Source organism: Rattus norvegicus, chromosome 16, assembly GCF_021556685.1.
Source record: "Rattus norvegicus strain SHRSP/BbbUtx chromosome 16, alternate assembly SHRSP_T2T, whole genome shotgun sequence".
NCBI lineage: Eukaryota > Metazoa > Chordata > Mammalia > Rodentia > Muridae > Rattus > Rattus norvegicus.
In genome coordinates this window covers 53,764,236-53,790,856 of record NC_141549.1, presented here as the reverse complement: position 1 = coordinate 53,790,856, position 26,621 = coordinate 53,764,236, and the positions used below count along the sequence as shown (strand labels likewise).

Genomic DNA, 26,621 nt, shown 5'->3' with positions numbered 1-26,621 from the left:
AGTGCCTGCGTGTATGTCTGTATACTGCATACTGAACACATGCAAAGAGTCCTTGGGGGCTCAACAAGGGCACTGGATCTCATGAAACTATAGTTGCAGATGAGTGTGAGTTGCCCAGGTGGGTACCAGGAACTGAATGTGGATCTCCTGCAAGAGCAGCCAGTGCCCTCAACCACTGAACCATCTCTCCAGTCCCCATATGTTAAGTCAGGGACATAACATATAGGTAGGGTAGAAACTCTCCAGATTAAAAATAATGTTAAAAGAGAAGAAAGCCCATTCCCTTATTCTCATTTAACCTAAGACAGCTCTTATTTTATGAAATTAGACTCATTTTACAAAACTACCTCCATATTAACTATTCACCATTTGAAATTAAATATATTAATAAGTCCTCTTTCCCTATAAAAATGTGCAGAGGAATAAAATGTTTGAAAGAAGTTACCATAGCCCTGTGTGAAACAGGGCTGTAGGTGGCTGCTGCATGAGGAGCGTCTGTTTCGTTAGCACAGGCAGAGTCATAAACATTCCTCTTCCATTTAGCTGGAAGTCGCTGTGGAGCCATTTCCACTTCCAGAAATGAGAAATCATGCAAAGACTCCTACTCAACTCTATCACAGCTCTTTGGGGGCTGAGGATGTGGCTCAGGGGTAGAGCACTTGCCCAGCATATCAGGACCCATATGTCTGGGTTCAAGTCCCAGAATAGAAAGAAAAAACCTGCCTGAAATAAACTTTACACTGGTGGCTGGTTTTGGAAAGACCAAGATTGAATGACTCTATCAGAATTTAATTTTCGATTCCCGAGTTAGGTTTACACAAAATGAGTAAGAAGGTTTTCTAATGGTTCCTCTTTTGTTGAAATCCAAATAAGCATCTTTTTACTAGGAAAACAAGGTCTTTCCCTCCAATATGAAGTACTCTGTACTTTTACATAGACTCAATGACCAGAATGACAATATATAAATTATTTAAACATTTTCGTTACATTTATGTATGTATGATGTATGTATGTATGTATGATGTATGTATGTATGATGTATGTATGTATGTATGTATGTATAGGTGCATGGGTTTAGCTCCCTCATCAGGGTATGCATGTAGGGGCCAGAGGACAACTTTGTTCTCTCCTTCTACCAAGTGGGTCTCAAAGACTAAACTCAAGTCATCCGGATTGGCCGCAAGCACCTTTACCCACTGCGCCATCTGACCCAAGTTACATTTTATACATACGCATTATCCTTTAATTTATTTGTCTTTATAGTCCATAAGATCCCAACAAGCAAACAATAGCTAATATATTATGTGTTTGAGCTCCATGTTCTCGGTAAGGCTGAGGCACATTAAGTACTTCCTCTCATGTGCTTAACGTGTAAGGAGCACGCTCAGCCTGCCTCCCAGCAGAGCACTTCAACGTTGTTACACATTCCACATCTCTAAATATAAAGGGCCCAGAAATGTCACTCTTTGGCTAGAGAGATGGCTTTGTGGTTGAGAGCACTTGCTTTTACAGAAGCCCCAGGTTCACTTCCCAGCACCCACACGGTACCTCACAACCATCCATAACTCCAGTTCCAGGGGATCTGACCCCCCTCTTCTAAACTCCATGGGTACTCCATACATGTGGCACATATACATACATGTAGATAAAACACTCATAAGATAAAATAAAATTAAAAAATATTTTTCACTACTAAAATAAATGTAGTGGCTAAAGAATTCAAAGGGATATTTTTCTAAGTCATATGCTATCAAGATTACTACTGCATTTTCACTGTCGAGTATCTTATCTGAAATGAGAGTAAATACATTTTCTTAACCTCAAATGTTACTTAAAATTAAAAAAAAAGACAAAACAATTACCTCTTTACAGCTTTTAACAAAATTAAAAGCCTGATTCTGACGATGAAATATCTTCCAAATGGAGGATGGTTCTTCTGGCTTGGACAGTCTTGGTCTGTACACGGAAGACAGTGGCTTCCTCTCATAGTGAGATGCCCGCTCCTCAATCTGCTTCACCATTGACTCCCATTTCCCCATCATTGCTTCAGAAGCATGGAGAGCAGGAACCCAGCCACAGAGACCTTTCTGTCAATCACTACTAAACAAACAAAAGTGTTAATTTCCTTGTTCAGAATACACTCTGCCTGGTTTAATTTCAAAATGGCTGTTTCCTGGCTTTTTTTTTTTTTTTTGTTTTACACTTTCTTTATACAAAGTTTCACTGTAGAACAGGAGTATGGCTGGCCATCAGAAATCCTTAGATCCTAGCTCTTCCCTCTAACAGTCTTATGACCATAGAGAGATTAAGAAACTCCATGAAATCTTGGTTCGGTCAATTTCAAAATGGGAATCAATAGAATTTTCGATGTTCTATTTAGAGGGCAAAAAGGCTTTGTGCACACAGATAAGCCCAGGAGAACCCAGGAAAGTTAAACACACAGCTCATGTCTTCCATGGAATGGGTGTTTAGCTGTTCTTCCTGACGTGCTTCAAGAATGATGGAGCTTTACAATATGATGATCCTTTGCTGTCTGAAGAGACGGGCTCTGTTCACATCTTCCAGAATTTTTGTATTTATGTATCCCAGACCCTTTCCCCTTAAAACTTTGAGTATTGATTTTAGGCCATAAGGCCCAATCTTATAAGTGATGTCACTTGTACTTTACAATAGCCTAAGAGACGTCTATATTAAGGCCAGGCCAATCCTGACACCCACAGGCATTGTGCTTCCCTCAGTCAAGCTCACTAAACGCTAAATTTTCTGTACTATCTTAGTCAGCAGTGCCCATTTTGTGAAAGAAGCCAGACATTCTGCAAAGAATCTCAGTGTAAGCCTGTTTTCAATTGTATTGTCATGTACTTGGAACTGAGTTTATTCTTATCTATTTTTTCCAAACAGCTGTGCTTAAATATAGCCAAAGAAAAAATGATCTGGGCCTGATTCTAGAAGTCCTGCTTCCTGGTTGGTTTTTTCCCTGCTTGCTTTAAGGCTTGCAGGGGAATCACCACAGTTTATGCAGGGCCTGTGATTAGACACATGAAAATGTCTTATGAATTATAAAGCCCCATGCAGATGCTTTCAGTATCGTTATGACTTTAACACAGCCAATATATCACTCAGCTGATTCTTACTACCTTGGACCCTGCTCCTGTGTTATCATTTCTTAGTGTACAGTTCACGTTCAGTTCAGGAAGCTTTGCTCCTTTTCTGTTTCTGTTCTCCTCTTTTCTCCCACTACCACAGAGGGATGACAATTCCGCCCCAAGCACAGCTTCATTCATCTGTCATTATGAACTTTATATTTTGCTCCTTTTCCCAGCAGGAGGTGCCATTTAAGTTCAACTACATATTGATTTTGGGCTTAACCACGTGACTTGCTTGGGCCAAGGTCACACTGACAAATGTTAAGATCAGGTGCTTCTGTATCAGACTTAGCTATGTTGGAGTCCTGTCCCAAGACTGCTGTGCCATAAATCTAGGAAGGGGAAAGAGAACCATCGTACTTATGTATCAGAGGCTGAAAGGCTACATAAAGAAGGCATCCCAGTCAAAGCCAGTCAGATACGTGAGTTAGGACATTTCAGATCATACATCATTAAAACAGAATGAATTCAGGATAGACTACAGAACTGCCTAGCTTAAGTAAAGAACCACTTACAAATAATTTTTTTAAATCAGTAATTTTTTGTACTTGTTTGTACACAAAATTGGGTCAAGGGTGGCTCTTTGTCGATATCTATGCTATTATCTACTCATTCAGAAAATAGATATGTTAGTTTTTAAGTGAAATAAGAAAAAATACCAAAGCATTTAGGAGCAAATTATTACTTACCTATATTAATGCCTTTGTCTTCAATTTTAGCAGAAACCTTTGAACAGACAAAATCTTGTTAGCAAATAACATATTCCCTGAAAAGAAAAGCAAAATTGCCTAAAGAAAATTGCGATAGGAGCCCTCAATACTAGGCTTACTTTAATTTGATTCACATGAAGATAAAAATCTGCTATATTTCAAAAGAACCTAATTGATTTTATTCTATGTGATTTATTATGTTACCCTAAAACAATAAAGAGAACACAATTATGTCTAAATCATAGATTCAAAACAATAACTAAGAATGGTGTATACATGCTCATACTTAGTGAAACTAAAATCTCAATCTCTCTCTCTCTCTCTCTCTCTCTCTCTCTCTCACACACACACACACACACACACACACACACACACACACACACACACACTATAAAACAGCCTGGTATGTCTTTGGAAATACACAAAAGCCTTGGAGTCATAATGCAAAGCTCGTTGAGGCTACATTGCTGAGGAAACCAGAGGAAAAGCAATGTTTAGCATCCCTGAATTATTTTCAGTTAGAAATGGGTGACAGCTGGAGCGTCAGACAACAACTGGAGTTGGACTATTTGAGCAGGAGGGCTGACTAACAAAAGCAAAGAAAACAGAGAAGAAAGCATCCAGCCTTCTGGTTTGGGTCTATCATATTTCCCATCCCCAGGCTCTGGGAGAATATGACACCATATTAGAAATACTTTTAATTCCTGGTACGGAAAGAAGACTGCTGTTTTTTTTAAATAATTTTATGCCAGAGCTACTTTTTCACTCAGTCTATTTTTGGGAATGATTTACAAGTTCCAAAGGAAAACACTTGTGCCAGTTTAAAGCCAAGGCGTAAGGAACTCACTCTACCACCCACTTCTGTACCAAAACAGCACTTAAGCGTATCTGCTATAATCCTACAGTTGGAAGCGTTGCAGCTACAGAAGAGGATTAGTCATCTTACGGCAATTCGTGGGAGAAGGTAGGATGGAAGCGGAAAGATGACCAAGCTCCCTGAGCTTACATCTAGACTTGTCCATTAAGGGCTATGAATGGCCTGGTCCCCAGAGCGACTTGACTGGGGGAGGGTGGGAGGAGGATGACATTACCCAGGTGCTTTGTAGTCAGCGCTCTCTCACACTGTGATACGTAATACTGCCAACTTGACGGATCTCTGAACTCATGTGGATTCATGAACACATCGATGGATTCATCTTATGGTATGGGGAGATGGTGAAAGGTAGGAAGTGGGCCTAGTTTGAGGAATTACTGCTTTCTGGCTGCCATGATGCCAACCTGCCTGCCCTCCCAGGCAAGATGGACTGACAACTTAAAAGTCCAAATAAATACTCCATCTGTTAAGTTATTCTGCCAGGCACCCACTCTGTCACAATGAGAAACCTGACTAATACAGGTGTAAAGGAATCCTGAAGTTTCCTTTAGCCAGGTTCTTGGTTGGTTGGTTGGTTGGCCTCTTTCTTTCTTTCTTTCTTTCTTTCTTTCTTTCTTTCTTTCTTTCTTTCTTTTCTTTCTTTCTTTCTCTTTCTTTCTTTCCTTCCTTCCTCCCTTCCCTTCCCTTCTCTCCTTCTCCTTCTTTCTCCTCCTCTTCTTTTTCTTCTTCCTCCTCTTCTTCCTTCTTCTCCTTCTCCACCCTCTCTCTCTCTTTTTTTTTTTTTTTGAGATGTTTCTACAGTTGCCCACGCTGGTCTTAAACAGAAGATTCTCCTGCTTCAGCCTCTCAAGTGCTGGTATTACAGGCCTGAGCCACTTATACTTACCCTAGTTTCTTGTCTAATTAGCAATTATCCCCTACTCCAACTTCTCTCTCTACTCTGAGATTAAATTCCTCAGTATCATGTCTACTGGAGATATTCTAGTCCTGGTATTTATGCTGTTCTTTTATTTTAAAATGCTCAACAATATTTTCTGTGTATATACATATTTATGTGCATGTGTGCGCATGTGCATACATTATACATGCACTTTTATGCATGAAGGCCAAAAAAAAAAGATGATGGGTATTTTCCTCAGCCACTCTGTTTTGTATGTTGCTGTTGTTTGTTTGAGTAAGGGTTTGTCTGTTTGTGTAGTCCTGGAAGTCCTGACTCTCTCTGTAGACCAGGCTGGCCTCAAACTCAGAGATCTGCCTGCCTCTGCCTCTGAGTGCTAGGATTAAAGGCCTGTATCACCACCATTCCAGCTTCCACCTTATTTCTTAACACAGGGTCTTTCACTAACCCTGGAGCTAGTCAGCTGGGCTAGGCTAGCTGGCCAGTAAGTTCCAGGGATCCTACTGTCTCTACTGTCCCATGATGCCTGGTGCTTTCATGGGTGCTGGGGATTTGAGTTCAGGTTTTCATGTTTTATTCAGCTCCTACTTTACCAACTGAACCATCTCCCAAGCTCGGTAACATTTTCTTAATATGATAGATATCATTCATGAACTCTTGGTACATTTACTTACCCATGTGTATTTGTGTGGATGTGGTCGTGTGTTCTTGGATCCCCTGGAGCTAGAGTTACTAGTGGTGTCAGCTACCTGAGTTGGAACAGCAAGAACTCTTAACTACCCAACCATTTCTTCATCATCTTCTTATGTAGTCTATAATCCCTCTATACAATATCTATGACTTAAGTATAAATTGTCATCCTTAAGTATGCTATTAAAGTTCACTTACAAACATGTTACTATGTAAGCTTACTTCCTAGATTGTGTAACAACTTAAGAAATTAAAGACTGAATTTCTTCTTTGTCCCCATTTAAGTTACTATGATCAGAAGTCATACTTTAAATGTCCCTAAAACCTATCAGAAGGGATAAGAAACCCTATAACAATATACTGTTCCAGGTGTAGGTTCTTTTCCTCCTCACTGATTCCCCACCCAAAGCAGGACAACTTTACCAGACCAATGACATTCACACCATTTTTACAGCCTCTTGAAAGTATATCCGTTAACGATTTAGTTATCATTTAATTGACATGTAGTTTATCTTGACAGACTAAATCTTCCTGCAGATGTAGGCCTGAAAACGTTTATCTATTATACTTCTAGTTCAGTTTTGTCACCAAATGGAAGGAAGCTAAGGCCCACTCCCTGTTCCTAGACTACTTCAGAAGCCCTCTTACTCCAGCTGCCCAACCTGGAAAGCATCATATTGCTTTTCATGATTTTTTTCTCTCTTGAGGCCCAGAACCACTTCAGCTCCCTATGGGTCCTGGCTGTGAGGAGAAATTACAGGGCTCAGACGAAAAATACCACCTCCAGCTGTTTTGCTTTAACAAGATGAAGTCAACATAACGGAGAGAACGGCTGAGGATACTTCATCTAAGGTATCATTTGGTTAAGAACGTTTGGCACAGGGATGGGTCAGTGCCCAACAAGGAGATCAGGATTTCTCAATTAGTTTTTCCCTGTGAACTACAGCCTCCACGAAGCATCGCTAGGGTTGAGTGCGACCTATGCGAAAGTTTCTCCCAACAGAAACTGGCTGATCCTCACTCACTTTGAGAGGGATGATGATAGATTAATTTGTTTCTGGAATCTGCATTTAACTACTATGGCTCTTCAGAAGGGCAAACCACTTATCCTTTTAAAGCCTCTGTTGGAACTGGAAAAACTAAGAAATGTATTATGGAAATGTAAGAGCTCGAATTCCACACGCAGCGAATGGTAGACATTTGGGTACCTACGTACACTACAGTCCCTCACATCCGACCAAGCAATTGCGTTGGGGACAAGCAAGCTACTGCTCTATGGAGTGAATTTGTCCTCAGAGTATCCTGGGCCCCTGAAGTATACTGACTGCTTTGCTCATGTTTTCGTATATTATGCAAAAAACACTTCTCAGAGTCAGAGTCTGAAATAGGACCCAAAGCAGTCGGAGATTTCAGTAAGGTAGTCAGGGCTTCTGACTTGAGGGAGCAAGAGTTAGGCGGAAGAAAGGCCTCGGTTCATTTGAGAGGAAGTAGAGATTGCGAGTGCGGGGGTTTAGCCCTATTTTCTCCGGCCGGAGCTCTGACTGACAGAGGCGTCTCCCTGAACGCCCACCTTTGTGACCCTGGAATCAGGCCTGGCCTAGAGACCTCTCTAAATTTACCTCAAGCAGTGCAAGTCGGCCGGAGGCGGCAGATGGTGGAGGCAGAGATGGCGGGAACCAGAACTTGAAACCCCCGCGAGGGGGCGGGGCCGGAGGGGGCGGGGCTCTAGGGTGAGCCATCGGTGGGCGGGGCCTGCGCTGCCGCGGCTCGGCTGCAGTCCTGGCGCGCTGGAAATTAGGGTTGGGGGAGGGGATAAAGAGAAGGAGGAGGAGGTCGAGGGGGCGGGGCGTGGGCGGGGCGTGGGCGGGACCGGCGGTAGGCTGCTGATGCAGTGTTGGTGTTGGTGGGATCAAAGCTTAGTGTCCTGAGGTGCGGAGCTTGGAACGGTACGGTGAGTGTCTGCTGCTTTCGCGCTTTCCAGGACCTGCGTTGCCACCGGGAGCCGGCGCTCTGTCGCCCAGTCTGCAGCTCCTAGGAAGAGGCGGGGGAAACGGGCGATCTGGGCGGAGGATCCTTTGTGTTGCCTCCAGGCTTGCTCAGGCAAGCACTGAAGGCAGAGAAGCTGGAAACAGCGCCGGTAGCGTGGTCTGGAGCTGGGAGCCCAGACCCGGGAGGCCAAGCTGGTGTCCCTAAACCTGGGTGAACCGGGGCAGGACTCAGACCCTCGAATATGGCGCAGGGGCCGCGCCGAGGCGCAAAAGGCGGAGTCCGGGGATCCGGAGATTGCCCTGGGCACCGAGCTTCAGGGGTGGGAGGGGGTGAGTCCATAGTTGGGGTGAGCCTGGGAGCCGTGTGGCTGGAGGTGGCGGGATCCTGGAGTTGCAGGCTGAAGTGTGGACTCCGGAGCAGAGGATGGGTAGGGGAAGTTCTGCTCTGGGGCCTGAAGAATAGGCTGATGCTGACCTTAAGGCGGCTCTAAGGGACCCAGCCTCCCTGTTACAAGAGTATTTGGTCTCTACCTTTGGTCTTTTCCAGTGGCATCTTTGGTTCTTGTGGAGAGCTAATTTTAAGCATTGCTCCTCCAACTCTCTTTCTTACCCTGAAGCCTTTCGTTAAATACTCCACCTTATTCCTTTGTTGGTCAGTCACTGTAGGAGCTTGCATTGACATCTCTTGGACCATGCACAGAGAGCTTGTCCTTACTTCACACTTATTAGTTGGTCTCCTCTGAAGTCCGACTTGAGCAGCAGGGTCTTTACCTCATTCTTAGTTGAGTCACCCAGGAAACCCTTCTCAGGGACCTTCTCAGGACCCAACTTCCGCTGTTAGTCACTGAGCCTTGTAGACCTATGAATCTGACAGATTTATACCTGGCTGACCCTTCTGAGTCTTGTGGACTTTCTAGGTGTCTGCCAGATTGTTACCCACCTCAGGGAACTGAAGCAACCTCCTTGCAGGTTTCTGCCTCCCCCCCACCCCCCAAGGTTCTTCTCCAGTGCACTCCTTAAAACATAAACAAAAACAGTTTTCTAGCTGTTCGTGTTTACCCTTAGGGCTTAAGGGTAAAAGCCTATCCTCTAACCGGGTTGGCAAAGCCAAACCCTGGGTCTTGACTGTCTTCCCCGTTTTATCCTTTAATCACGTGTCCTTTTGGTTTTTCTTTGCTCCCTCAGTGCACCGTCTCACCTTTTCTCCCCACTGATACATTTGTCTATGAATAGGAGCTGCTTCGGAGGTTTCAGTTCTTAGTTAACAATTCAAGGTTGAATCTTCCCATTCCTTCCTTTGGGGCAGGCATTTCCTGAAAGCAGCCTTGTCATTTCCTCTACTTTTGCTTGTTTGTTTGCCTACAGAACTGTGAGCAAACACTGCTAGGCACTAATTTTAGCATGGTGCCCTTCCTTACTGGGTTTTTTGCACAAGTGATTGCTCAACCATTTGTTTTATTACAGCAAAATGGTTGATTAAAATGTGGATTAGGAGATTTTGGTGGGTGGGAAATGTGGGGCCGTTGTTACAGTTTGAGTATACAAAATAGCCGAGGAGATGCTAAACTGGGGGTGTGGCCAGCCTTTGGGAAGCCACTTTGGATGTGTTAATGGTAGAGCCCTGTCACAACCCAGTGTTGAAACTTTAAAGGCTTTGATTTGCTGTCCAGCAGAATAAGGCTTTTGCAAAGTGAGAATGTGTTTTAATTAGTGGAAGTTTATTGAAGCCTAGCAGTTCAACTGGTACAAAGTAACAAGTGAAATTCTGCACCTAATTAAATCAGATTGCTTTGTGGTCCTGCAGAAAGTTTCTGTCTCCTGCCATTTTAAGTAAGAACCCTATATCTTTATCTGATCTGAGTGGTTCCAGTGCCACTCTATGGTTTCAAACTTAGCAACATATTCACTTCACCCGCTTTCTAAAGTTACAATACAGTCTTTTCTTCAAACACATTGCATTAGTTCTGGTCTTCCTGTCAGATAATACTTAAAGTTCTACTCCAGTGATAGAGGTTGAAAGATGATGTGGAAATTTTTACATTCTTAAGTACTGTTTTATATAGTCTTTTAACAGATTAAAAAATATTTTTGGAGAGGAAAGAGTATTCTGTCATCTGACTGTCTGAGGCCAGGACCTGGGTGCTTACCTGCTCCTTCATAAAGAAAGCATAATCTATATAGCTCACAGGGTTTTGTAAAGATCAGATGAAATAGTATGTGTGACAATGTTTTGTTAAGGGTGACATTCTCCATAATAGTTCTTGTTTTGACCTCTTTGTTTTGGTCTTCAATATTGCCTGGAGAGCTTCATTCTGCTAAAGTACAACGAAATTATCTAATAAGGACTAAATGTGGGCTAATTAACATCTGCCTTGCTGCTGTTTTTAGATACCAGCAAACAAGAATATAAGCTCTGTATAGGGATAGGGTCTGCCTCTTCCACTACTTAATACGCTGAGGGTTCAACGGTTGATATTCAGTAGATTACATGGCTATCTGTCATTTTTATAAAAGACATTAAGGATCTTCCACTCTACTTTTATTTCAACAACAACAACAAATTGTTTTCAAACAGGTCAGTAATTCTTACACATCCCTAAGAGCATATAGGTTTATCCTCTAAAGGTTTCGCTTGGGAGAGGACAAGACAGACCCTTTGCAGATAGTAAGCACCACATTCTTTCCAGCTTGTGCCTCAAGGTCAGAGAGCTTCCTTAGACGAGATCCATCGCGTTCAGGGTGGTCTAGCTGTAGACAAAGGGCTTCATCAGGCTGGTCTGCCTTCCTGGTTGTGTGATTCATTCCAGAAACAAGAAAGCAAGATGATTTATTTGTTCCTATGATATGTTCTCCATATTTTCTTTTCCTTTCCAGCTATCTTTTCATAAACATTATAAGGTTGACACCAGCCAGTTCAATGAACCCCCAAAGGAACTGAGACCAGATGGAACAGATATGAGAATAAACAAAAGCAACCACTGGTGACATACACTGAGAACGATTTTTCTTAACTATTGTGAAACGGGTGCTCTCTGTTTCACTTACTTAATATGAAAGTGCTTGTGAGTTTTTGTCCTCGCGGATAGGTAGTAAATAGAATCCCAGTGTTTCCCCAATTGTTCTGAGCAGATGGGGAAGTAGGCTTTCCAGAAGCCATTCTACAGTGTGTTCATGTAACTATTGATAGGAAGATAGGTAGGCATATGGGAAATGTGCTTAACCAGATATTTTACATTTATAAGAAAATTACCAGGTAGGATGAGAAACATTAATAATAATAATCATTATTACTGTTTTCTTCATTGCAATAAACATAGTAAGTGTTGACCTGTATTTGTGGGCTTTTACCAACTGCAGGGAGAATAGAAATTGAATCTTTATTGAAATGTACAGACTTTATCATCCCCTGGACAATACTTCATAAAAATGTTATGTTGCACTAGGTATTGTTAGTAATAAGTAGTAGGGGGCTGGAGAGATGGCTCAGCAGTTAAGAGCACTGGCTGCTCTTCCAGAGGTCCTCACTGTCTAATTTCGTGTTTTAGAAATAACTTCCCTTTTCCTCTGCTTTTATTCTGAGGGTTACTCGTTCTGTCTTACTCTACAGTTTCAAGGAAAAACTGGCAAACAACCATGTAAATAGAGACCAAGTTCCATCCCCTTCCTTCTTTAAGGAAAACACAGCTTGGAGCATTTAAATCTCTATTTCAGAGTGACAGCAAATTTGTGCTGACAGCATTTCTAAACCTCTGAACCATCTGATTATTGTTCCAGCCCAGTGATCAGGGATGTAGAGAAGTGAGTCTGAAGCCTAAATTGCAGATTGTGGTGGAAGGTGCAGTACGTTACTTACAGCTCCCTGGTGACCATTACATGTATTTCATGACGTTTCTGCTCTGAATCCTAAACTAGTGTGGGGATCTTGGCCGAGCAGCAGTACATTGTAAAACTCTCTTGTTTATTTTCTCTACTTTAATACCCTTAGCTTCTGCTGTCATCTGGGACAGTCTATACATCCCCGAAGAGATTTTTTTTCTAATCCTTCAGAGATGATGTCACCATCCTTAGAATAATTTGTAAGCCAGCTGGGTGTTAGCTAATGGGGATGAGGTAATGCTAACAGTCTTTCCCAAGAGTATGGATTTGGTACCTCATGTGGGAAAAGCAGACGATGACAGATCGAATCAGTGTGCCTATGTCTCATGCTGGAAAGACTTTGATTTAGCATGAAAATTTAGTAGTGTATTAAAATGATGGAGACGATTTACAATGTTCAAGTACTAAGAATGGAAAACATTATATAATATGGTATTTGTTTCTGAGACATCCTTATTAAACAGGGAGATACCATTTTAACTCTTGTTCTGAAAATAATTATATATTATATATTTTTTTCTTTATCCACCAGTTACTTTAGTAAAAGAATCAGCTGTCTTGGGGCTGACATCAAAGTAATTATAATTGTTTATGTTACAACTAATCTGAGTTCCTTTTTTAACTTTCCGTAACTGCTTATAGAATATTGGTTGGATATATGAAAAGGAAATGACCACTTAAAAGTCACCTCATGGCGCTGGAGAGATGGCTCAGTGGTTAAGAGCACTGACTACTCTTCCAGAGGTCATGAGTTCAATTCCCAGCAACCACATGGTGGTTCACAACCATCTGTAATGAGATCTGATGCCCTCTTCTGGTGTGTCTGAAGATAGCATACTCATATAAAATAAATAAATCTAAAAAAAAAAAAAGTTACCTCATATTTAGTTAAAATCTACCATTGGGGACCAGCAAGATGGCTCATCAAGTAAAGATGCCTTCTACAAAACCTGACGACCTGAGTTTGTTCCCCAAGATCCACCTGGTGGACAGAGAGAGCCAGAAACATCTCTGAAGGTTTTGCCCCCTGATCTCCATACCCACACGCCTGCATACACACACTAAGTTATTTTTTAAGTACAGTTTAGGTCTTCTATAGGTCTGAGCCAGGAAGCAAATGATGTAAGTTTCTGAAAGCTGAGTGCTATGAACCTTATATCTGGGTGTGCCAGTCAGGAGGAGGGAATAGTTTTATTTCACAGCTTTATTGCTGTTATGACACAAAAGGTTATTAAAACTCAATTTTCTAGGGCCAGGCATGATATTATGGACCTTTAATCCTGCACCCGGGAGACAGAAGCAAACTCTTTAGAGTTTGAGGCTACTTTGGTCTACAAAGTGAGTTCTAGGACAGCCAGGGTTGTTACACAAGAAACCCTCTCTCTGTCTCTCTGTCTCTGTCTCTGTCTCTGTCTCTGTCTCTCTCTCTCTCTCTCTCTCTCTCTCTCAATAGGCCTGGGTATTTGTCTAGCACAATCCTGGTGACATGGCCTGCTATGCTGATAGTATTTTATAAATAACATTTGATATTACTTTCTAACATAGAAACAATGTATTATAGAAAAACTAGACGAGATAGAAGAATGTTACAAAGTAATTAACTTGTCAGCAAACCTACCACTCAAAGAGCTGCTGCTAATATAGTAATATGTAAAAAGAGAGGATGCTAGATTTCTATAATCTTTTCACTTAACCTTGTGTTAGCATTTATGTCACTGATAAGGGATTCAAAACACCTCAAAAGACGATAGCTGCAATAGCTTGTATGGAGTTACTAAGTCAGTCATTTCTCTGTACTCACACTCTCCGTTTTTAAATAATGCCTGTTCTTCAATTTCCTTACTTCCTCCATTCCCCAAGGTGTTTATACACACTCTAACTAGTCAGCTTACCACATCAAACTTCACAGTTTCTATGAGCAGATGAGGGGATCCTCCCAAAACACTCTCAGGAGGTCTTTTCAGTTTATGTCTCTCCCAGTACAACGCTGCCTCTCACACAGACTTGCCAGCTTGGCATCTGATTGTGTTTTGGTGTTACCTGGTGAATTTAGAAGTATGGCCACAGGATGCTAAAGGAGATGTTTAGAGTTTCTTTTCTCACAATTTAGCTTCTAAGTCTAAAGGAAATAGGTGCCATCCTGTGAGAAGCACCAAGTCCTCATATCAATCACCTTCTGTCTCTCTGCTACCTCCTCTTAGTTTGTACTGGAGCTGTGACTCAGTGGTAGGCACTTACTTATGTCCCTGGATTAAATCCCCAGGACCGCCTAACAAATCCGTAAAATATTTTGCTTTTGTTTCCTTTACCGAGGATGTTGGCTCTCATCTTACCTTAAATTTCATATGTATGCCGCACATCTCTTAGCATCACTTCAGAGACCCCTGGCTTCTTCAGTTCCAGCATTATTAATTTCCCATCTCCCCATGCCTTTCTCACTGACCTAAGGACTGTGCCTTAACAAGGAGGACCCAGAGTCTTCTTCAGCTTTCACTCCCAACCAACTACTGCTCCATCTCCTCCCACTCACAGCCAAGCAGGAAAGAGTGTTTTCCTATGATGGGAAGAGATGTTTATATTGTGAGATTTTTCTCAGCTCAGGACAACCATTGGTTCCTTTAAAGTACAATTTTCAAAAAAAATTAAAAATTTAACTGCTCGAATAGAAAAGAAAGTAGGGTCAAGACTTATTCAACTGCTAGTTGATTAATGGCACAGTTAAGATCTTAAGTCCAATTCAGAGGAGAACTAGAAGACCAAGCCGATGTAAAAGGTGAGTCTGTGCAGAGCAGTTCACTAGTAGTTATGAGATACCAGTGAACTTTGCTCTCGGGTCGTCTGCTGGCTTCACTTCCTCTAATCGACTGGTAAAGAGCAGGATGTCCAGACTGTCAACTATTCAGCTACAGTTCAGGCCTCAATCATCTTCCTGAAAGGCAATCACTACGATACAGAAGGATCGATCAAGTGAAAATCAATTGTTTCATTGTAAGACGTTTACTTTTGGCTACAGACAAGAATCACGTACGTAGCTACTTGTTATGGCTTGATTTCCTACAAAGTTGTAAACTAGCCCAGCCAATGGTCAGTTATACAAAAGGTTATGCCCTGGAGAACCCAACGTGCCTCTAAGGCAGTGTCTAGTCATTTTGACTTGGACCGTTTTTCCTAACAGTCCCTACTGTAACCAACAATCCCCACTGTAGCTGTGACATTTTTATAAAGCCAGTAGCCTTCCTCCTTCATTTAAATTGGCCTTCTGACAAGATTGGAAAGGTGAACGTCCCTTCAGGCTTCTTCAAGTCTTGGCACACCACGTCTACCCAGTCTGCTTTGCTCTCAGGTCGACTGGTAAACAGCAGGATGCCCAGACTGTCAACTGTTCAGCTATAGTTCAGGCCTTCCATCATCTCCTCCTGGGACTTTTCCAGAAGACCTCTCACTGGCCGAGTGATCTCGCCTTCCCTGAGTAGCGCCCTGGCCCAGCACTGTCAAACTGGTCTTCGTGTACTTTGATCTAGTTGATACTTGCCGCACATCCACCCAGTTCTTTTTTCTTTCTAGACTTCAAGTTTCCTGAAGGCAGGAATTTGATGCAAAGTCTGTGCTCTCTAAATACTTGATTGCCGACTTAAAAACATGGGGCATCCCAGTAGGGCCCACATCCTGTGGTTTTCTAGAAAGTTAAAAGCCTTCATAGGAATGCAAACCACTGACTGGCTCTTCGAGGCCTGTGAAGCACTGGCCTCCTCTTCTGTGGTCAGGCTGAAGTGCTGTCACTTCCTCTTCCTAGCGTCTTCCTCTGTGTTCCCAACAGCACACCTATCGTTGGAGCCATCAGTTAGTGGGGATGTACCATTTCTGACCTCAGCATAGGGCTAAGGTTAAAAGTTGTATTTTGATTGAAATATTTGTCATGGCCAGGGATTCTAGAGTCTGAGCAGTCATTCGAGATCTTTAGTCCTTGTTTTATGTCTTCTTTCTGTTTGTCTGTCTTCTTTATTTGGGGAGGTACACTACCACACCCAAGTGTCTTTCCTTTTGGAAAACTCTAGAAAGGCAGCTGGCTTCCTTAGCGGGACAGATGAGGAGAGGCGCCTGTGTCTTGTTTTAGGACGGAGTCACTTAGTATTAGAAGTCGGGTTTCTGAGTAGAAGAATCTGGATCTTCACTGATGTGGTATGGTGTTGTGTGAGCTTGACTGTTGAGGCTAGTGTTTGAGTTCTGTTTTAGTTCTATTGAGCTGGGAGCCAAGTTCCAGTACATAACTTGAGTTGTTGGGCGACCAGGAAAGAAGGTATCTGTTTTGATTTCCAGGGACACACAAATGTAAAAACAAACAAACAAACAAACAAAAACAAAACTGATTGAGCTGCACACTCTATTTTCTTGATGTAATTCATAGTTAAGAAAGCAAATAGGGCCCACACTGTGGTGCCATTGCAAAGGATCATTCTCCACACATCTGACTTATGGGGCCAATAGTGTTTGGTATAAGACAAGAACATCGGGAGAAATCAGTGTGGCATTGCTAATACCCAGCAGTGCCTCTCTAACGATTTGTCATGAGTAACTTCTCCTTTTACCCCCTCTATTCTAGCGAAGAAAAGTGACCATGGACAACAACGAAACCTCCGTGGATTCAAAATCCATTAATAATTTTGAAACGTGAGTATTTATTTTTATTTGTTGTTTTGTAAGGCAGGTTCCTCACTTACTCCAGGTTAACCTGGAGCGCTGTAGTCCAGACTGGCTTCAAACTTGTGATGGTTCTCTGATTTCTGTTGTCTAAATGCTAGACAAATGGGCAAGAGATACTGTGCCTGGTGAACTTGGTATAAGTATAATCCCGTATAGTCAAAGACAGATGGGTTAGCACAGTACAGTTCACTCTGAGGAGTAGGGAAGCAGAGAGAAAGGGGCTTTCAAACCAAAGAGACCAGGCTACCTCTTGCCCCAAGAGCTGTGCAGCTTATGTAAACTCTCGTCTCTGATTCTCCTCTTGAGGGCAGGGTGGCTGTTTAGGTCCTATGTTAAGTGACCTTATATTTCTGGCTTGGGATTCTCTGTTCTTTATTAACTAACGTATATCCCGTCTTAGTCTGGTGCTGGCTCATAAAGGAGGCAACAGAAGACGAGGAAGAATCAGCTTTAGGCGGTGGGAATTACAGTTCAATTACAAGTGGTCAAGGGTTACAAGTTTTTCAGCCCTTATCCAAAATGACTAGAACCTAGGATAATTTAGACTTCGGACTTTCAGATTGGAACATATTCACATGTATACAGCATAAATGCATTAGAGCTGGGACCCATGCCAAGTGTGTGTGTGTGTGTGTGTGTGTGTGTGTGTGTACGTACAGGTGTTTGTACAGGTGTGTATGTATGGCAAGGCACGTGTGGAGGTTAGAGGCCAACTTGTCCTTGTTTCTGCAGCAGAAATACCCTAGGCTATTAGTCAAGCTCTGGCCTACTTCCTGTCTCCACCTCCCATCTGGTGGCAGGGGTACTGTGAATGCAGATGTGTGCCACCAGGTAGAGCAGTGGTCTCAACCTTCCTAATGCTGCAGGTCTTTAATACAGTTCCTCAGGTTTTGGGGAACCCCACCTCCAACCATAAAATTATTTTCCTTGCTACTACAGAACTGTAATTTTGCTGCTGTTAAGAATTGTAATTTAAATGTCTGATATACAGGATATCTGCTGATATGTGACCCTTATGAAAAAGTCATTGACTTCCAAGGGACTTATAACCCACAAGTTGAGAATCTCTCTGACTTAGAGAGTTTTATATAGTTTCCAGGGATTGAACTCGGGGCTGTTAGAACTGCTTAGAAAGCACTATTACCTTCTGAGCTGTCTCCCTGGCCTATAAATTCTAAATACTATGAAATCATTGCTGTTGCATATAAATTGTATATATGTACACCAAAGCTAATTTTATATATTTTTAGAGTACCTGTGTTTTGAAAGTGAACCATTACATGGGGCTTGGTGTGGAATTTTCCGCTTGTGGCATTATATTAACATTCAAAAACTTGCCAATTTTACAGCATTTCCAATTGTAGATTTCTGGACTAGCAATGTATAGTTTATGTGACCTAATTTTCTCTGTAAAATGTGGAGTCTTTACCTCCAACTAAATATAATGGTTCTTTTTTGTCTGCCTTTGACTTCTTTTACTCTTTCTACCATTATTTTTAGAATTGTGTAAAACGTATGGCTGCGTATGTGCTCTTCGCAGTGTTGATGTTTAGCTGTTCCTAGAGTCCTCCTAGATCTGGGTTAGGCTTGTGCTCAGCTGGGTCACATTTCTTGGAGCGCTGCCACACCTTTATAAGCATATTGCCCTGGGCCAGTTTCACCCAGCCACACTGAGGCTCTACTAGAGGATAGCCTTTGAGCCTATCTAGACTTTTAAGGAAATGGTTTCTGACCTCTGACCTACCTAGCTAACATGTTTATATAAGTGACTTTCACCCAAGTATTTTCAAGGATTTATAATGGTTCAGCTGTGTATTAATAAGTTATTCAATGGTTCAGCTCATACAGTTTTAGTGCGGGGCTTGGGGGTTGGGGGGTGGGGGAGGAGGATTGGTGAGGGGGTGCCGTCTTAGATATCAGACTGCCCAGAACCAGCCTAGGCTACCTATAGCAAAACCCCACCTCAAAAAACCAAAAATCTTAAAAAAAAAAAAACAAAAATTGTGCTTTTATCATGAAGGAGAGATTATTTCACACAATGTTAATTGTTTATAAGGATGTAGTTGGTAAAATTTTATTGGACTTTATAGGAAAGCCTTCTACCTTAATTCCATCATAAGATCTGAGCGCCCTCCAGCACTTCACTTAGCTTTGCTAGGTCATTTCCTCGTCAGTTAAATGCGTTCTTGAGAGCGTGTTTACGCTTTTTTTTCTCCTTGGTGATTGGGATCAAACCCACATGCTGTGAAATTTGAATGAAGGAAGAATGTAACATGAAGTTGATACATTGATAGCCTTATTAAACACATGCTAACTGTTCTTCTTATGAGTCATACAAGTTATATTAATGAAAATCCTCGTTTCCGTGTTTGTAACCGTCTTTGATTTCCACGCAGAAAGACTATCCATGGAAGCAAGTCGATGGACTCTGGAATATATCTGGACAGCAGTTACAAAATGGATTACCCTGAAATGGGCTTGTGTATAATAATTAATAATAAGAACTTCCATAAAAGCACTGGTATGTATCTAATGTAACTTTTTAGACATTTCAAACATATATGCCATTTACATTGGATATAATATGATACGCAGTGAGTAATTTTGAGTCAGGAAACTGATGCAGAAACTGCAAAGTGGAGATGCCCTGGAACCTTACAGGTCCCACAGTAAGAACTCTTCTTCCTTGTTGAACATCTCTGCCTCTCCTGTGACTGCGGAAGGTGGGGTTCTGCTGCTGACCAACAGAGCCAGTTCCCTGGGGCTGAGTGAAGAGAAGAAAAGGTTTCATAAGCAACAAGCTAGCAGGGATGAAGATGAATGACTGGCACCCGAGGTTGTCTGCCCTGGGGCAGCTTAGAAAGTATCGCTAATGATCTCAGCCTCTAACTCACAGCCCGAGGCAAGTGTCATTCCTGAGCCAGTTCTAGAATACAAGTTAGAGCCTCTGATCTCAGGTTACTGAGCTGTCCCCACCCCCTGCCATGTTTCCAGTTTGCATCGATATGTGTCCTGTTTTAGGCAAAGTGTGCTTCTGTGTTTACAGCTACTGTTTGACTGAGGCCTCCACCCCAACCTGAGAATGAGAGTTTGGTGAAAGCAATGGTGTTTAAATTAACTCTACTAGTAGTGTTAGGATATGACTCAGAGCTCGTACTGTAGATCTCCCACACTCCAGTGGAAGGCTACACCTCCAGGAGTATATGGGCAGCAGGAAGTGGACCTGAGAGGTTTTGTTGTTTTTGTCATTGTTTTGATGTTTTATTTTGGAATTGTGTTTTTTCGAGACAGAGGTTTCTCTTGTGTAGTCCTGGAATTCACTCTATAGACCAGGCTGGCCTCGAACTTGGGATCTACTTGCCCCAGCCTCCTGAATGCTGGGATTAAAGTCCTGTGCTATCGCCTGGCTTTCCTTCCTTCCTTCTTTTAAAACCAAGTTTCTCTCAGGCTAAGCATGCAGTATGCCAAGAGCAGAATTCTAAGCCCATTCGTGCTCAGCATCCCTCGTGGGTACACACGAGGCTGGTAATAAGCTTGGTGTGATGGTTGGAAAGACTGAATGTTACCCACACAGCAGCATACCTGATGATCAATACTAATCTGACAATAGTTGTGGATTTCTTTCCTTGTACAATGTATAAGCAGTACCATGTCTTACAGCTGATTCAACGCTGAGCAAACAGAGAGTGTCTCTGAGCAAACTACAAAAACCAAACTTAGGCCACATACTTTTTTTCTATCTTCTAGACTTATTTAGTAGATATTGTCATATTACATGAAATAAATTAGCAAGTTTTTAGAAAAACAATGACCATTTCCCCATGGTCTTTGAAAATCTTCACCATGAACTGGCATGGTTACCCATGCCTGAAATCTAGGCCCTTGGGAGGGTTATTGTGAGTTCAAGACCAGGTTGAGCTACACGAGAGGCTTTGCTTGTAAGTGAATGAGTGAATGAATGAATGAGAAAGCAAAAGAGTGCTTCATCATATAAATGAATCACAGTTTTTATCAAGCAAACCTCTATTGCCGAGCATCTAAGTCCCCTCTTATTTTTGGTGTTTAAGCTACTGTAGAGGATTTCCCTAACATGACCGCTTGCAGCACCTAATACAATAGAGTCTTATGTGCTAGCAGGGTATAGACTGTCACCATGATCAAAATAAGAAGGTCAGCATTTAAAAGGAAGAGTTTATTGGCTGTGTGAATGGCTGCACAGTTCATTTATTCTCAAAGGAGTTGTTCTTGTAACATGCAACTAAGAGCTCTTTCTGTTCCAAGGAATGTCAGCTCGCAATGGTACCGATGTCGATGCAGCTAACCTCAGAGAGACATTCATGGCCCTGAAATACGAAGTCAGGAATAAAAATGACCTTACTCGTGAAGAAATTATGGAATTGATGGATAGTGGTAAGAAATCACCAATTCAAATCGTGTCCTTTGGAAGCTTCTATGTGAGGAGGACGGCAACTCAGAGCTGGTCAAAGGACAGAGATTAAGTGTCTGCGGAGCTCAGTCAGAGTAGACACCCATATCCCAGCCCACACAGAAACCCAAGGCACTATTGCAGAACACGAGCAGGGAGAGTGTAAGAGCAAGACAGCATTGCTGCAAGCAGGAACTCACAGCAGTCTGCATTCTTACACAGAAGGGAGCCTCTGGAGCCATTGACAGCAGTTAAGGGCTGCTGGAAGAGGGAGAGTCCACTTTATTTAAGGGTGTGGCCCCTGATTGGTTGACTGTGCTCCAGTGTCTATATATGGCCAGCACAGATTGAACCCTGTGTTATTAAAGGGAGGGGGGCATAAAATTGGGAGGAGTTGGGGATATGCGTGTGTGAATATGATCAAAATTGTATGTGTGGAGTTCTCTAACAATGACCTTCATTGAGTCATTTTGCTTTAAGGTCTAGCTATAATTATAGAGAGATAGGGAAGTATGAAAATTATAGAATTATACTGTACATTATTCTGATTGCTTTGTTTTTGAGATACAGTCTCACTATCTAGACAGGCTCACCTCCACCTGCCTCTGCTCCCTGTGTGGTGGCACTAAAGGCATGCGCTACCACACCCAGATGCTTAAATATTCTAGTAAAAAGTAAAAAAAAAAAAAAAGTTAATGGTGCCATTCTCTAAAAGTGGTTCCAAGTGCGCCCGGCTTGTGTTAGTCTTAGATGATCTTGAACTTCTAGTCTCAGCTTCGTCATCTTGTGGTCATGGTGTAACGGTAACCCTAGATCTCAGAAAGCCAAGACCATGACGTCAAAGCCATCTTAGTCCGATGAGAAAGCCAGATACAAACCAGCCAGCCACGGGTTCTTCACTGTCCTCCCGGACAGTTGTGAAGCTGCCAAGTGCCTTCCTGCCTCTGTCCTGATTCATGTTATTTCTTTCAGTTTCTAAGGAAGATCACAGCAAAAGGAGCAGTTTTGTGTGTGTGATTCTAAGTCATGGAGATGAAGGAGTAATTTTTGGAACGAACGGACCTGTGGACCTGAAAAAACTAACTAGTTTCTTCAGAGGCGACTACTGCCGGAGTCTGACTGGAAAGCCGAAACTCTTCATCATTCAGGTGGCTCATTGAGAGCAGCCTGGTGCTCACTTAAAGGGATTTCGTACTTAAATATCAGAATTTGCTTTTGGCTCTGGGGCTACAGAACTGTTATATTTTTTATTTATTTGAACAACCATTTATGGAATCTGGAGTGTTTGTCTTAGTCAGGGTTTGTATTCCTGAACAAAACATTATGACCAAGAAGCAAGTTGAGGAGGAAAGGGTTTATTCACCTTACGCTTCCACATTGCTGTTAATCACCAAAGGAAGTCAGGACTGGAACTCACACAGGGCAGGAACTTGGAGGCAGAAGCTGATGGAGAGGCCATGGAAGGGGGCTGCTTACTGGCTTGCTTCCCCTGGCTTGCTCAGCTTGCTGTCTTATAGAACCTAGGACCCAGGGACGGCACCGCCCACAATGGGCTGGGTCCTCCCTCCTTGATCAGTAATTGAGAAAATGCCTTACAGCTGGATCTCATGGAGGCATTTCCTCAAGGGAGGCTCCTTTCTCTGTGATCACTCCAGCTTGTGTCAAGTTGACACCCAAAAGAAGCCAGTACAGTGTTGCTTTTATATCAGAAAAACTCCCTAGTTCTCAGACCGCTCTTACAGTCTTTAGACATAAGTCATGTGTTCATGTGTATGTTTTATAAGAAGTGTATGTCTTCCAACACACAGGCCTGCCGAGGTACAGAGCTGGACTGCGGTATTGAGACAGACAGTGGAACTGACGATGATATGGCATGCCAGAAGATACCAGTGGAGGCCGACTTCCTGTATGCTTACTCTACCGCACCCGGTGAGGAAACGTCAAAGGGGTGTTATGTGTGGATTTTAGGTGAATTATATTGGGACACATTATAAAGCTCAGCAGTGGAGAGTGTTCCAAAGGCTATTCAAGATGTTTATATTCCCTTCACAATGGTGCCCTTACGTCCCTAAAGTAACTAACCGCCATCTTAGTTACTTTTCTATTGCTGTAACAGAACACCATGACCGAGGTAACTTACAAAAGAAAATGTTTAATTTGGAGCTCATGATTACAGAGGTTAAATTCCATGGACCATTGTGGCAGGAAAAGGGGGTGCGGGTGGAGGTTCGGGGCAGGTATGGCAGTAGACAGGTAGGTTTATATCACCATCTACAGACAGGCACAGCACAAGGTAGAGAACTAACTGGGAACGATATTGGCTTTTGAGTCCTCAAAGTCCATCTGATACACCACTTTCATCAAGGCCACACTTCCCAATTCTTCCCAAATAGTTCCACCAACTCTGGACCAAGGATTCAAACATATGAGCCTCTGGGGGCCATTGTCATATAAACGACCACACACACACACACACACACTACACAATTAATTAATTAAAAATAATATACTCACTTGTTTGTTTTATGCAGTGGGTATCTTTCCAAACAGTGTACTTCTAAGTACACTGAATGAATTCAATAGTTATTCTGAAAATAAATACAAAACCACCATTTTCTTCTTTTGGGGCTTTTTGAATATTATTTATTATATTCGTCCAGATGCCCCATAGGCAAGCTAATGTTTTTGAAAAGCGTGCGTCTATAAGGGTCTGGCACTGTTACTCATGCGGAGGACTTCAGATGCTCACATCTACATGATAGTTCACAACCACAGGGGTTCTGACTCCCTCATGGGCATAGGACACTCGTGTGCTACACTCACATACATGCAGGCAAAGAAATCAGATACATAAAATAAATCAAAGAAATCAGTCACATAAAATAAATAAGTAGAGAAACATTTTCAAAGTGCGTGTATGTAAGCAGTTTATTTCCTGCCTAAGTAGGATTAACGTCAGGTGTTCTGACTGAAACACTGTGTTATCGACCTGGTCCCTTTCAGATAGCTTTGCTTTTGTATGGTCATATCTTCCTCTTCCTCACGCTGACCTGTTCCGTCCTGTGTGAAAGAGACCAGAAAGCAGAACTGAGGATATCAACGGTGGTCAACGTTGCCTTTTCTTTTCCGGCTGAGAGCAGTGAGGTCTGAGACCAAGGGTGTTGATTCTCTTTGCTTTGCATGGCTTATGAGACTGAGGAAGCTTATGTTTATCTTGATCATTGTGGTTATATAAAAGTGCATCCTCTCCTACAAAGTGATGCTGTGATGTAATGACAGATATGGTCCTTCGTGTCTTGCCTCGTAGGTTACTATTCCTGGAGAAATTCAAGGGACGGGTCATGGTTCATCCAGTCACTTTGCGCCATGCTGAAACTGTACGCGCACAAGCTGGAATTCATGCACATCCTCACTCGTGTTAACCGGAAGGTGGCCACGGAATTTGAGTCCTTCTCCCTGGACGCCACTTTCCATGCAAAGAAACAGATCCCGTGTATTGTGTCAATGCTCACAAAAGAACTGTACTTTTATCACTAAAGGAATGACTGGGAGTGGGGTAGGGGCATGTTTCTGTTTTGGTTTTTTTTTTTGGTTTTTGTTTTTTGTTTTTTTTTTTTTATTTGAATGCCAAATGAGAAAACTGTCAGGGAGACTTTTTTTTTCCCCTCTCATTTAAATCAAATCCGATGTTCCAGGTCGTCATTGAACAATACCACTGCCTGCAATGCAGCCACAATACAATACCTCAGCTTTGATATCAGGTAGTTGAAATGAAATTTAATTAGGAACAAATAAATGTCAATAATGGTACAACCATCATAGAAGAAATTGGAAAGTCACACTTTGGTAATTAGAGAGATTTGGTGCCACTATGAATTTGAAATTACGAAGCAGTGATGATCTTATACCCCCTCCTCACATCTAGAATGTCACTTTAGTTTTCGTTAAGCATAGGAACGATAATGTCAAGTGGTATGTCTTAGAACTTGAATCCACGAGCAGAGTCAAAGGCTGGTTTTGGAACTGATCTGTGGAAATGAAGAGTTGGAGCACTGTAGCACACATTATAGCTACTGGTTTTGTGACAGTTGACCAGGTCACATATTTATTATTTAAGACAAAAGTCGTGTTTTATTATTGGAACAAAAATAACTTTATATGAGAGGAAAACCATGTGTGAACTTGGTTGGCTTGTTGAAGGCTACCATCCTTCAGTGGTGGACATGACGACAGGGTGCTACGATCCACCAGCATTTGTTTCTTACTTATTCTTATGCAAATCAGCCTAATTTTACAGACCAGCAAAATATCTAAAGAGCGATTATGCAGCAGCCTCAAATTGTTGACTATTAGAATGGAATAAAGGAATTCTACAGGAACAGACCATAATACCAGCTGTCAGTCAGAGCGTAAGGAAAGGAGAGGTGGCATCTCCTGTGATTGGAGAGAAGATGGTTTGAGCCGGAGCAGAGCCATGGGCACGTCTTCAGAAAAGGCCTGCTAGTTGGACCCACCTTGTGAGCACTGGTCTGTGTGGATGATGTCCAAGTTACCACATGAGACTGAACCAGATCAGAAGCTCCTGCAAAAAGGCTTTCCCAGAGTGCTGAGCATCTCAAGAAAGTTCACTGGACTCCATGTACAGAGTCTGTAGCATGCTGACTTTTCTGTTGAAGTTTACAATGAAAGGAAAATGATGGTGATATTTGTACCGTCACTAGAAATGAAGGGCCCTGGCACACGGGACTTGGAAAGCATCCAGCAATAGGCCCTGCAGCCCATGTGGAGGAGCTGCAGACTGGAGTCCACCCCTCCTCCCCATCAGGGCGTCTGTGCTCCAGGCTTCCTTAATCATGGAGGTGCTGAGTCATCGCTGGCTCTCCCTGTGGGTCCAGCATTTCCCATAAGCCTCCTTATTGCACAAAGAAAGGAAGGAACTCACATTATAACTGATAGTAGGTTCTTGTTTAGACTGGATTTACTGTTAACTCTTTTCTAAGTAAATACAGCATGTGGTGGTATTTTAAAATGTGTTCCCATGTGACAATTTTATAAAAGTCAGATATCTTGCATTTTTATTTCAAAACATAAATTCAGATTTAAAATTATCAGTGAATTTGAGGGATTTTGTTGTTGCCAATGATACTTTTGGTGCTGTGATAAGTAAATGAAAGTTAAAAAAATTTTAACCCACAGTTTAATTTGGGAGAGTCAAAGAGGGTGCAGCAGGGCTTAATCTAGTATTTTAAGGTGTTGGCAAGTGGAAAACCTCTGAGAAGATGGATGTGATTTAAACCCAGAAGATTCATATA

General features: G+C 42.2%; 3 protein-coding genes across 5 annotated transcripts in view; 1 reads left to right on the top strand and 2 right to left on the bottom strand.

Moving 5' to 3' along the window:
• The window catches only part of Primpol (primase and DNA directed polymerase), a 37,035-nt gene extending 29,032 nt beyond the window's left edge, over positions 1–8,003 (bottom strand). Inside the window, exons 1-3 of one of the 2 annotated variants that reach the window (NM_001432824.1) lie at positions 7,938–8,003; positions 3,836–3,872; positions 1,863–2,100 (exon numbers count right to left, since the gene is read on the bottom strand). In NM_001432824.1, coding sequence (NP_001419753.1) covers positions 1,863–2,042 — 180 coding nt within the window. In that variant the 5' untranslated portion in view covers positions 2,043–2,100; positions 3,836–3,872; positions 7,938–8,003. The remainder of the gene's footprint in view (positions 1–1,862; positions 2,101–3,835; positions 3,873–7,937) is intronic. The other variant, NM_001432823.1, reaches the window with a different exon arrangement.
• Erich1 (glutamate-rich 1) overlaps positions 1–26,621 on the bottom strand; it is a gene marked incomplete at its 5' end in the record, with an annotated part of 52,793,804 nt that overhangs the window by 29,873,507 nt on the left and 22,893,676 nt on the right.
• Casp3 (caspase 3) lies at positions 8,204–26,484 on the top strand. Of its 3 annotated transcripts, none has more exons than NM_001436899.1 (7): positions 8,204–8,269; positions 16,783–16,850; positions 19,280–19,404; positions 21,165–21,293; positions 22,282–22,457; positions 23,118–23,238; positions 24,617–26,484. In NM_001436899.1, exons 2-7 carry the CDS (start codon positions 16,798–16,800, stop codon positions 24,844–24,846), a joined length of 834 nt encoding a protein of 277 aa, NP_001423828.1. In that variant the 5' UTR covers positions 8,204–8,269; positions 16,783–16,797; the 3' UTR covers positions 24,847–26,484. The 3 variants fall into 3 exon arrangements, with proteins under 3 accessions (NP_001423828.1, NP_037054.1, NP_001423829.1); NM_012922.3 differs by having other exon boundaries at positions 8,204–8,264; positions 24,617–26,417; NM_001436900.1 differs by lacking the exon at positions 8,204–8,269 and adding an exon at positions 8,407–8,636 and having other exon boundaries at positions 24,617–26,417.

Coding starts and splice junctions, on each gene's coding strand:
- Casp3 (NM_001436899.1), top strand. CDS start 16,798: ATGGACAACAACGAAACCTCCGTGGATTCAAAATCCATTAATAATTTT. Junction 19,405..21,164: donor GAACTTCCATAAAAGCACTG/GTATGTATCTAA, acceptor TTCTGTTCCAAG/GAATGTCAGCTCGCAATGGT. Junction 22,458..23,117: donor CGAAACTCTTCATCATTCAG/GTGGCTCATTGA, acceptor TCCAACACACAG/GCCTGCCGAGGTACAGAGCT.